We start from the raw sequence: 12,918 nt of genomic DNA on the forward strand, positions 1-12,918 counted from the left end.
TGGAGGGAAATGGGAAATTAAATTTAGAAATTTACACTGTTATCTCTCACGTCGAAGTCCTTTCAGGGAGGGGTACTTAATAGGCTGGAAGGGGACAAGCTCATGGGATGATAATTCCTAAGAGTTAGGGTTATAAGGAGGAGGAATAACATGAGCAGGGGAAGGATCTGGAATGGGACCTGAGGCCGCAGCAGCTGCCTGAGGGGGAGGGTCAGGGGAACTGAGCGGAGGAAGATGATCCTGAGGATCCCATGTGTTGGTGGGTGTGGGTTGTTTAGGAACAGGGACTCTTTCTCTGTTAGAGGAGTTGGTTTCTGGCTTATTACTTCTGGTTTTTAAAGGGTAGAGGAGGACAGGTTCTTGCCTCCAACAAAGAGCGTAGTCTGTTTCTTTTTGGGAGACAGGGCTTTTGTCATTAACATGTTCGATTAAGAGCTGACAAATCCACTCTTCACTGGAACCAAATTTTGGCTTGAAAACTGAGGGTTTGAGGATGGGCCCTCGAGTCCAAATAAAACAACAATATTTTATCATTTGCTGCTTTCTTTTATGTTTAGTTCTTTCATTACCTTTCCAATAGTTTAACATAAGTCCCAAGGGACTATCAGGAGGAAATTCATCACTCGCTTGGCTCTTTATTTTTCCTTTCTTACTTGAAACATTTTCCATCTCAGAGGTTTGGGATGGTGTCTAACTCAAATAGGCCTTTCCCCGGAGCTTCTATTGGGGGTGCTCAACCTCTCCTACTAGCGATTTCTTGCCCTCCCTCCTTTCAGAAGCTCACTGAGGCTCTGAGGCTCAGTCCCTCATATTAGAGATTTTCTTGCCTGTCAATTTCCAGAGGCATTGTTAAGGCTCAATCCCTATTATTAGAAATTTCTTGCCTGTCCTTTAGCCCCACCTGTTGGAGGCTCCTTGCACCCTTCTTTCGCTTTGTCTACTCTGGCCGCTCTCCTCTTGGGAAATGGCAAGATCCGCCCTAAGCCATATGAGGAACTGCAGATAGGACCCACTCAATCCACACAGCAGTAGTGTTAACATCATCTACACACACTTTTAACCTCCGAGATACCCTGACCACCAAGGAAATACTTTGTTAGTCTTGCACCGTTTTTCACGTTGGTCTGTGCACGGAGTTACTTGGTCGCCACGCTGTTGTAAGCCTCTCCTTTCCCCGTTGCTGAGAGCTTGGATTTGTTCATCAGAATGGGTGGATCTCAATCTCCTGTCCCTGAGGCCACTGCAACGGGATGGTAGGACACGTCTTCTCCTGGGTGGGGTGACTGAAGACGCCTTCTTGAAGGAGAATGGGAATCCCAGACAAGCCCCCAGAATTGTTAGAAATAAAATTTGAAGTTGTAAAGAAAGACGAGCACTCAAACAAAGGATTTCTCAGCAAAGCAGATTTACTTCTGCGCAGTAGGGTGCTTCTCGTGGAGCTAGTTGCCACAAGAGCACACTGAAGAAAGGAGAGTAGAAGCTTTTATTACTAATGGTACTCCTGCCCCGGTGTCCTTTCCCCATTGGCTGGGATCGGACTGCACAATCTAAACTAGACCCGATTGGCTAAACATTTAAACTTTCTTAGATAAGGTGGGTGCATGATGGGAGAGAGGGGAGAGGAGGAAGGGGTCATCTACAGAGGACTAGAGAGCCAATCTTTTCTCAAATAAGGAAAGGAATGTGAGCTGGGGCTGTGGCATGCCTAGGCATGTAGTAAAATCAGAAAGAAGGACAAAAGAGAAGAAAGGCAGGAGGTACTTGGAATTAGAGAATAAGTAGCTCAGCAGGCTGTTTGAAGAGAAACCTTGCCATATCTCACGTCTTTTATATCTTCTCATGCCTGTATGTATTATATGAACTGACATAAAGGAAGTCTTTTGGCCTTTCCTGAGGTCATATAATGTTATGTTGGATTTTTCATACCTGAAGTAGAGAATCACACTGAGTAATAATATGAATGCTTGTTTAATAATGTAAGCCCTTTAGTACTTACATGGTCATCTTAGGATGCATTTATATCCATTTGTTTTTACAAGATTAAAGTTTTCTTATTTTTTCCTGATTTTTAAAGGTAATATATACTCATTGTAATAAGGCTGAAAATGCCAAATTATATAAAGGAGAAAATAAAAATCAACTATAATATAATTATAGATCATCATCATTACTATTTTTTCATATAGTTTTTAAAATTTTTTATTTTTATCTTTATTCTTTATTTTTTTTAAAAGACGGTCTCTTTGTGTTCTTTAGGCTGGCGTCGAACTCCTGGGTTTTAAACAATCCTCTCATCTCAGACTACCAAGTAGCTGAGACTGTTGGTACATGCCACCATGCCCAAACTTCCAGCCTTTTTTTTTTTTTTTAAAAAAACTAGAGTTGTGAACTAGGCACAGTGACTCACACCTGTAATCCCAGCTACTTGGAGAGCTGAGGCAGAAGGATCTTTTTAGGCCAGTAGTTCAAGACCAGGCTGAGTAACATAGTGAGCCCTTGTCTCTGAAACAAACAAAAACGGAGTTATAAATACTATCTTGTAAACTGCCTTTTAATTTTTATTTTATTTACTTATTTTGAGACTGAGTCTCACTCTGTTGCCCAAGCTAGAGTGCAGTGGCATGATCTCGGCTCACTGCAGCCTCGCCCTCCCAGATTCAAGCGATTCTCATGGCTCAGCCTCTCAAGTAGCTGGGATTACAGACATGTGCCACCACACCTGGATAACTTTTGTATTTTTAGTAGCAATGGGGTTTTGCCATATTGGCCAGGCTGGTTTTGAACTCCTGACCTCACGTGATCCACCTGCCTTGGCCTCCCAAAATGCTCAGATTACAGGCGTGAGCCACCACACTCAACTTAAACTGCCCTTTTTATATACTGCAACTTATTTAACCATTTTCTACTGTGGACATTTAGCTCCTTTCCAGTTTTGACGTATTATAAATAATGTCTACATATAGAATTTAAAATTTTCATGAAATGTATTTTTAAATAGTCACAGAATGTTAAATGTTAAAGAAATATGTTAATAAATTGAATAACAGTATTTAATAATTCAGACATTTAAAAAATAAGGAAATTTTTACAAATCAAGTAGAATTTTGGTTTTTAAAAAAATTGTCTTTGCAGTTTTACGAGTACAGTGTTTTCTCCAGTTTACTAAAAATGAAATCTTGTTTGTCATTTAGATGCCACCTGGGACAGCAAGACCAGGTTCTCGTGGTGGTCCCATAGGGACTGGTGGAGTTCTGTCTTCTCAAATCAAAGTTGCCGATCGCCCTGTAACACAACAAGGTTTGACTGGAATGAAAACTGGGATGAAAGGTACCTATTTTAAGATAAGTATCACACTTGGGCCTGTGTTTTGTAAGAAATAAATAATTGTGAACAATTAAAAAACTGTAAAAGTTGAATAATTTTGAACAGTAAGTATTACCATGCCATTTTATTAAATCAGGATTATAGCATGTAAGAATTATTACATGCAATTATGGCATGTAGTCAGAATTATGGCATATAATTGTTATTCTTTGAATCACAAAATTATTGTGAGGGTTAAACAACAGAATGAATATGAAAATACAGTTTGAATTAGAAAGCTATATACAGATATGAGCTATTTCAGTCTTCATTTTTCTGACATGGAGCTGTAGTACAACTTGAAGAACTTTGAAATAATCTTGGAGAAAAGTTCAAGATTGAAAATTAGATTTTTAGTACTATAAAATACTCTGAAATAGTTTGAATAGTTTCTGTATTAAAATGACACTTAAAATACTTGTGTATTTATGAGAAGTGGATCAAGAAATTTTTTTTCTGATGATTAGTATCTGTTCTAATACTTACGTAAGGAAATGAGGCTAACACATAGATTTATATTAAATCTCTCATGCCTCTGCATATGTCTTTAGAGAAGCATAATAATACATTATATATTATAGTTTAAAATTTAGAACTGTGATATATATAAACCAAAATATGGTAAACTCCTTATTTTTTTTTTTTCTTTTTATCATAGGCAGTGGTCAGTAGCCTGTGGTGAGCTGTTTCAGAGTTTGTTTTCTATATTTTTGACAGATGATTTATCAGGAATGAAGATATGCTGCTAGTACAAAATTAATTATAACATATCATACATGCTACTTTCTATAATATAGTATATCATCCCTTTCAAGAGACTTAAGTTTTTTCATCTACATTCTAATAACATTTAAATCACTAAATATTAAAAATGAATTGATTATTTAGAAATGTTTGCTTAATGATTATCAGTACCATGAAAAAATATTTCAAAATTACGTAGTCATTTAATTAGCCTTTTGAAAGTGGATGCACAAAAATATTTATATGTTTAATATTATTTTAAAACATCAAGGGTAGAAACATATTAAAATTCTGCAGTAAATTTATCAAATGTTTATTTCTGTATTAATTTATCCTTCAGAACAGAACCGATATAATTTAGGATTGTTAGTTTCTACCAGTATACTTCAAAGCCTTTTATGAGAGAATTCGGAACATTACCACTCCACACGACTATCTACTGTGACTTTCATTCTTACCTCCTCTAGTGCCCCATTTGCCAGTGTAATAAGATATTACCTTTACTTCTCAGCGTAGACCTTATAGTTAATACACCTAGTTTTACCTCTCATACGTTGCAGGGTACTTCATCTCTTACCAGGTTTGAGACATTTAACCAAGAATACTTTCTTAGTTCTACTGAAATGTAAGACCATTTCTACAAAAGTCTCTGAGACGAATGATAAAAAATAATAGTCACTTTCTCATACTGAGGAATGTCTGCAATGTCCAGTATGACAGCCAGTAGTCAGAAATTTAAATTAGTTCCCCAGTAGCACCAGCCAAATTTTAAGTGCTCTGCAGTCTCGCTGTCCACTTTATTGGACAGTTTTAATTTAGAATATTTCTGTCACTGCAGAAAGTTACTTTGGACAGCTCTGTTCTAGATTCCCTTAGACTCAATTTTCATTCCATTGGCCTGTTCTGTAGAGTCTACTGTCTTAACAGCCCCACCTCTAGTCCCATCTTCGTAGTTTTAATTGAAGCCTCCTTTATGTCATGATTCTAAGATACTAATTCTCTTTTCAGATTCAGTGATTCTTCTTGATTCATTGGAGCATTTATGAAGACTGTCTTGAGAATTGTGGAGTGTAATTCTGATTGTGCTTTGGATTTGCTATTTTGGTGGCATTTCAGACTGAACACTAACACTTAAAACATTTTTTTTAGGTCCCCAGAGGCAAATTTTAGACAAATCTTATTATCTTGGGCTTCTTAGGTATGTTAAGCATGTCTTTTCATCCATATGTTTTACTTGAAATATTGTGTACCTTCTGTCAAAATAGAGTATGTAACTTTAATATGAAGTTTTAGCTATGGCACTTGTTAGGATTTATTAGGTGTCTATTGATTTCTAATAATTATTTGGTATTCTAACAATTTCTGGTTAATTTGGCTAGGCTGTAAAATAAATGTGATAGTATAATTAGCCTGAGATTTATAATTTTATGAATTTGCATGTGTACCTGAACTATATTTTCTCTCAGTTTGTTTGTGCTGCTATAATAAAATACCTGAGATTGGGTAACTTACAGGAATTTATTTCTTACTGTTTTGGAGACGTGGAAGTCCAAGAGCAAGGTACCAGCAGCTTCAATGTTTGGTGGGCATCTGTTTCTCAAAGATGGTGCCATCAAGGTGTCCTCATGGCAGAAGAGTGGAAGGGCAAAAGATACCTAGCTAGTTTCCTTCAACCCTTTTATAAGGCACTGATCCCATCCATGAGGGCAGAGCTGTCATGGCCTGATTTCAACTTCCTAAAGTCCCTACCTCTTAATACTATTGCATTAGAGATTAAATTTTGATATGAATTTTAGAGAGACACAAACATTCAAACCATAGCATACTTATTTTATTTTGTTTATATTTTAGAGACAGAGCCCCACTCTGTTGCCCGGGCTGGAGTGCAGTGGCATGATCACAGCTCACTGCAACCTTGAACTCCTGGGTTCAAGGGATCCTCCTGCTTGGCTTCCCAAAGTGCTGGGATTATAGGCATGAACTACCACCACACCTGGCCTCATAGTATTTTTTTTTTTTTTTTTTTTTTTTTTGAGACAGAGTCTTGCTCTGTGACTCAGACTGGAGTGCAGTGGCGTGATCTTGGCTCACTGCAACCTCTGTCTCCTGGGTTTAAGCAATTCTCCTGCCTCAGCTTCCCGAGTAGCTGCGATTACAGGCGTGTGCCACCACACCCACCCAATTTTTTGTGTGTGTTTTTAGTAGAGGTGGCGTTTCACCATGTCAGCCAGGCTGGTCTCGGACTCCTGACCTCAAATGATCCACCCATCTCGTCCTTCTGAAGTGCTGGGATTACAGGCATGAGCCACTGTGCCTGACCCCTTGTAGCATTTTTAAAGTTCACTTTTTTCATCTGATGATATCCAAGAGTAATTTTTTTTTCTTTTTCTTTTTCTTTTTTTTTTTGAGACAAAGTCTCACTCTGTCACCCAGACTGGAGTGCAGTGGTGTGATCTCAGCTCACTGCAACCTCTGCCTTCCAGGTTTAAGCTATTCTCCTGCTTCAGCCTCTTGAATAGCTGAGACTACAGGCATGTACCACCATGCCCGGCTAACTTTTGTATTTTTTAGTAGAGATGGGGTTTCACCATATTTGCCAGGCTGGTCTTGAACTCCTGACCTCAGGTGATCCACCTGCCTCGGCCTCCCAAAGAGCTGAAATTATAGGCATGAGCCACCGCACCTGGCCAAGAATAATCTTCTATGTTTTTTTCAGTAATTAATCTGAAATGTGTTACTTATATCGTTAAAATGTTACCGACTACATCTAATAAGAAAGGAAAAATGTGTATACTTATTTATGTTACGTTAATCAGTGCAGAGTCTTACGTAAGTATATATTTGGTCAGTTGCTATGAATATGGTCTAATTTTAACTAATTCGTAAGCTTTTTTTTGTTTTTTGTTTTTTTTTTTTGAGATGGAGTTTTGCTTTTGTCGCCAGGCTGGAGTGCAATGATGGGATCTCACCTCACTGCAACTTCTGCCCCCTGGATTCAAGTGATTCTCCTGCCTCAGCCTCGTGCCTGTAATCTGCGAGTAGCTGGGATTACAGGTGCCTGCCACCACACTTGGCTAATTTTTTTTTTTTTTAGACAGAGTTTTGCTCTTGTTGCCCAGGCTGGAGTGCGATGGCATGATCTCTGGTCACTGCAACCTCTGCCTCCGGGGTTTAAGTGATTCTGCTGCCTCAGCCTCCCGAGTAGCTGGCATTACAGGTGTGCGCCACCATGCCCAGCTAATTTTGTATTTTTAGTAGAGATGGGGTTTCTCCATGTTGGTCAGGCTGGTCTCGAACTCCCAGCCTCAGGTGATCCGCCCGCCTTGGCTGCCCAGAGTGCTGGGATTACAGGCATGAGCACTGCACCTGGTCTAATTTTTGTATTTTTAGTAGAGATGGGGGTTTCACCATTTTGGCCAGGCTAGTCTTGAACTCCTGACCTCGGGTAATCCACCTGCCTATGCCTTGCTTTTTTTTTTTTTTTGACATGGAGTCTCGCTCTGTCGCCCAGGCTGGAGTGAGGTGGCACGATCTTGGCTCATTCTCCTGCCTCAGGCTCCCAAGTAGCTGGGACTACAGGCACCCGCCACCACACCCGAGCCTGGCCACCTACACCTTTCAAAGTTCTGGGATTACAGGTGTGAGCCGCCGCACTCGGCCTCATAAACTTTTGTTATATGTCTCTGGGTATGTCTCTGGGGATGCATCTCTAAATCAATGACTTCTTCTTAATCTTACTATTTTTCCAGTTACCTGTTCTACTGTCCTATCTCCATCTTCCCGTTTTACCTTATTTTCTTCTTGGCATATTATTTGTATCTTCTTTCTCTTTTATTTCTCTTTTGTTTAATCCATCCTCCCATCATGCTCTGAAAGCCCTGTTTTATTTCTCAGTACGTGGATCCTTTTGAGTCTCAAACTCCTAGAAGGCAATAAAGAAAAGCATGGTTTTCCCCCATCTGTTCTCAAAGCTAAGAGAAGTAAGAAAGATAGTAAGGCCATCAGTTGTTTAGTATCTCTGATATTCAGCCACTTTTTAATCAAAAGAAGGAAAGGAAATATAGTTATTCCTAATGATTGCATTGCCTTTCTCCCCCAGGATTTGTGCCTCCACATCAAAGAATAGTTCTAGCTATTTGTGTAATTGGCTGTAGAGCAGTGGTTCTCAACTGGTGGTGATTTTGCCCCCAGGGAACATTTGGCAATTTCTATACATGTTTCTGATTGTCACGAATGAGGTTGGAGGAAGTGCTACTGATGTTCAGATCCAGGATGCTGGTAAACATCGTACAGTGTACAAGATAGCTCTCAACACGAAGTACTAATCACCGACCCAGAATGTCATTAGTGCTACCGTTGATAAACTGTGCTCTAGAGGGTAGCAGCAGCTGTGATGATGACAGTTAAGCACCTACATTTGCCTATGGCATGTACTAGTTTGACCAGGCTTTCATTCTGGTTCTATTTCATCTTTCTTAATGAATCTATGTCAGTTTCTCATCAGTTGAGTAGAATAGGATGGGATATACCTCATTCTTTTTTTTTTTTTTTGAGACAGAGTCTCGCTCTGTCTCCCAGGCTGGAGTGCAGTGGCACGATCTCGGCTCACTGCAGTCTCCACCTCCCAGGTTTAAGCTATTCTCCTGCCTCAGCCTCCCTAGTAGCTGGGACTACAGGCATGTGCCACCACATTCAGCTAAATTTTGTATTTTGAGTAGAGATGGGGTTTCAGGCTTGTCTCGAACTCCTGACCTCAAGTGATCCGCCTACCTTGGCCTCCCAAAGTGCTGGGATTACAGGCATGAGCCACCACACCCAGCTGGGATATACCTCATTCATAATGAAATAAGCCACCTAAACTTTTTGTGTTCTTTTAGTGAATTTCACAAAACTATTTATATTATTGTTACATATTACTGAAAAGTTTAAATTTTGCTTAACTAGAGTTTTCTGGATTGAAAGTATTGACGACCTTTTTATTTCTTTTCTAATAGAAGTAAAATAAGTGAACTTACAACAGAAGTTAATAAACTTCAGAAGGAAATAGAAATGTACAATCAAGAGAATTCAGTATATTTGTCGTATGAAAAGAGGTGAGTAATAAGTATGTAGTATTCATTCAGTGTTTTGTAGTTAAACAATACTAAATTTGTAACTATCCATACTGTTTGTAATGTTCATTTTCTTATGTATATATTTATGAATATTTATTTTATGCTTGCAGGGCTGAGACTTTAGCTGTTGAAATAAAAGAGTTTCAAGGACAACTAGCAGACTACAACATGGTATTTTTTCTTTTCTAAGAGAATTTACTGTTAATATTTTCATTAGTTTTTACTACTGCTTTAAAAATACATTAGTAGGCAAAGGGCATGCACAGATACTTTTTGAAAGAAGACAAACATACAGCCAACAAGCATATGAAAAGAAGCTCATCATCACTGATCATTAGGGAAATGCAGATCAAAAGAGTAATGAGATACCATCTCACGCCAGTCAGAATGGCTATGACTAAAAAGTCAAAAATAACACATGCTGATGAAGTTGCAGAGAAAAGGGAATGCTTATAAACTGTTGGTGAGAGTGTAAATTAGTTCAACCACTGTGAAAGCAGTGTGGCGATTCCTCAAAAAGCTGAAAAGTTAAACTTTTATTGAGTGTTGTCATTTTGAAAATTTTTAAATTTAATTATTTAACATACAAATTGCCACCATCTCTATGTTTTACTTGAAATATTGTGTACATTCTGTCAAAATAGAGTATATAACATAAATATAGTTCTACCAAAGGTGCTTCTACCTGTGGACTTTCAGAAGAAACAGTCCCTCTGGCAGTATTGATAACGGCTCAATCCTTGGGTAATATTGGCCCCATGGAAATTTCTAGTGTCAGAATTTTCTTTTTTCTAACTTTTTAGTTGCTTTAGCAGCAGTGGTGTCTGGATTTAATGAAAAAGACAAATTTTTATCTCACTTATTAAGAAATAGTGTTACAAGAAATAAACATTCTATCATAATGGTTAGGATAAGTTATGATATACCTACTTGATATTGTTACCTTGTGCTTATCAAAAAATTTTGCTGATTGTAGTATAACTTTTTATTTTTGTTTTTGTTGTTATTATTAGTGGTGGTGATGGGTTTTGTTTGTTTGTTTTTTGTTTTGTTTTGTTTTTTGGGCTTTTTTTTGAGACAGTCTTGCTTTGTCGCCTGAGCTGGAATGCAGTGGCTCAATCATGGCTCGCTGCAGCCTAGACTTTCTGAGCTCAATTGATTCTCCCACCTCAGCCTCCCAAACAGCTGGGACTGCAGGCACATGCCAACACACCAGGCTAATTTTTTTGTATTTTTTATTGAGATGAGGTTTGGCCATGTTGCCCATACTCGTCTCAAACTCCTGGGCTCAAGTGATCTATCTGCCTGCCTTGGTCTCCCAGAGTGTTGGGATTACAGGCTTAAGTCATTGTACCTGGACTATTTTTATTTTTTAATTTTTTTAGAGATAGGGTCTTGCTCTGTTGCCCTGGCTGAAGTGCAGTAGCATGATTATAGTTCACTGCAGCCTCGAACTCCTGGGCACAAGTGATCTTCCTGCATCAGCCTCCCAAGTAGCTGGGACTACAGGTGCATGCCACCATGCCTGGCTAATTTTTATATTTTTTGGAGAGATGGGGTCTTGCTATGTTGCTCAGGATGATCTCGAACTGCTGGGCTCAAGTGACCCTCCTGCTTCAGCTTCCCAAAGTGCTGGGATTATAAGCATGAGCCATTGAACCCAGCCCTCTTGTAATTCTTAAATTTGCTGGACTATACAATTCATCACAGACATTTTGTAGAGCCCGTTATTCAGTGGGATTTTCTTTAGTAAATGATGTTCTGTTTTAAATATGAGAAAAATAGTTGCTTTTCTTTTGTTGTTTTTTTTTTGAGACGGAGTCTCGGTTTGTTGCTAGGCTGGAGTGCAGTGGCGTGATCTCGGTTCACTGTAACCTCTGCCTCCTGGGTTCAAGTGGTTCTCCTGCTTCAGCTTCCCAAGTAGCTGGGATTACGGGCACGCTCCCGAGTAGCTGGGATTACAGGCGCCCGGCTAATTTTTGTATTTTTAGTAGAGATGGGGTTTCACCGTGTTGGCCAGGCTGGTCTCAAACTCCTGACCTCGTGATCTGCCCTGCCCGGCCTCTCAAAGTGCTGGGATTACAGGCGTGAGCCACCATGCCGGGCCGAGAAAAATCGTTTTTATAAGTTATGAAATGACATTAGATGAAAGGGAGTTTTAGTTATGCTGGAACAAATTAGACATATTCATATAGAAATACTAGTGTGTAAAATATGCTATTTATAGATTTAATGAACTAATATCTGATACAGAGCAGTTAGCTGGGTATCTGACATATAGTTAGCACTCAATAAATGTTAGGTCTTATTAGCACTTATAAGTGAAAAATGTGATATACATTATACCCAAATTGTTTGTTTTTAGTAGACCTTCTGTTCACATTCTGGCTGTATCACTTCCTAATTTTGTTTTTCTGTAAAATGTGTACAATCATATCTACTTCACAGAGTAACTGTAAAAATTAAGTGAGTTAATATATATGGAATAGTGTTTGACACTAGGTAAATACCCTATGTTGGCAACTGATATCCTTGCCTAATTTTTTGAAGTAGGCTTACTACTTTTCTATCTGTGCAAGCCCTGTTGATTTTTTAAAATTATTAGATGATAAAGAACATCTTTTTACATTTTTGCTAGTGTAAATTTGTAAATCTGCTAACACTCCTCTCTCCTTGGGGGCATTGGCAGGGGAAAAGAGAGTGATAGATCTTTCGAAAACTTTTGTCTTTTCCAGACCCTTATTTATAAGCTCAGCCATCTTTTCAGAGCAGGCAAAGGGGTCTACAAGGTATAATGTGCAGGAAGAGTAGTTTATTACTGCTCATTTATCCATGTTAAAAATGTAGTTTGTTTATTGGCAAGGTACCTAATACATGCTTACTTAGCTCAATATTTGTTTTTATCTTAAAACAGAACATATTTAAAAGTCTTAATACTTAAGTTACTACTCATTATTTGTAAGACTGAATACCTATATTATTAATTATAGAGAACATGTGTAAAGACTAACAGAATGGTGTTTGTTTGTATTTTTGTTTTTAGTTGGTAGATAAACTTAATACCAACACTGAAATGGAAGAAGTAATGAATGATTACAATATGGTAAGAAAATTTATAAATATAAGCAAATTGATCTGTGTAAGTCATATCCTACAAAGCAAAACATTTATATCTAGAAAAAGTTTGATAAAACCTTAAGTGCTATAGAGATGAATATTATTCTTAATTGTAAATACCGCTATTATGTATTCATTGAGCTCCCTTAGTTGCTCTTTTAAATTTTCTTCCTGTTGGTTGGCTTTCCTAAGTGGATTTTTCTTTTTTTTTTTTCTTGAGACAGAGTCTCAGTCTGTCGCCCAGGCTGGAGTGCAGTGGCAGGATCTCGGCTCACTGCAAGCTCCGCCTCCCAGGTTCACGCCATTCTCCTACCTCAGCCTCCCAAGTAGCTGGGACTACAGGCGCCTGCCACCACACCCGGCTAATTTTGGTATTTTTAGTAGAGATGGAGTTTCACCGTGTTAGCCAGGATGGTCTCGATCTCCTGACCTCACGATCCACCCGCCTTGGCCTCCCAAATTGCTGGGATTACAGGCATGAGACACCGCACCCGGCCCCTAAGTGGATGTTTAGTGACTGTCTACTGTGTTTGAACTGGTGTCACATGCAACATTAGTTAGGGAGTGCCATCTGCATTTC

At 38.7% G+C, this 12,918-nt stretch overlaps 1 protein-coding gene across 5 annotated transcripts in view; it reads left to right on the forward strand.

The window, feature by feature from the left end:
* Positions 1-12,918, forward strand: part of IFT74 (intraflagellar transport 74) — a 119,248-nt gene that overhangs the window by 16,803 nt on the left and 89,527 nt on the right. For all 5 annotated transcript variants that reach the window (XR_012094820.1, XM_073021691.1, XM_073021693.1 and 2 more), the window contains 5 exons: positions 3,192-3,327; positions 5,257-5,305; positions 9,102-9,200; positions 9,332-9,392; positions 12,265-12,324. Coding sequence is in view for 4 of the 5 variants with exons in the window: in XM_073021691.1 (XP_072877792.1) it covers positions 3,192-3,327; positions 5,257-5,305; positions 9,102-9,200; positions 9,332-9,392; positions 12,265-12,324 (405 nt within the window). In the remaining variant the exon portion in view is untranslated. The remainder of the gene's footprint in view (positions 1-3,191; positions 3,328-5,256; positions 5,306-9,101; positions 9,201-9,331; positions 9,393-12,264; positions 12,325-12,918) is intronic.

This window comes from Chlorocebus sabaeus, chromosome 12 (genome assembly GCF_047675955.1).
Source record: "Chlorocebus sabaeus isolate Y175 chromosome 12, mChlSab1.0.hap1, whole genome shotgun sequence".
Lineage (NCBI taxonomy): Eukaryota > Metazoa > Chordata > Mammalia > Primates > Cercopithecidae > Chlorocebus > Chlorocebus sabaeus.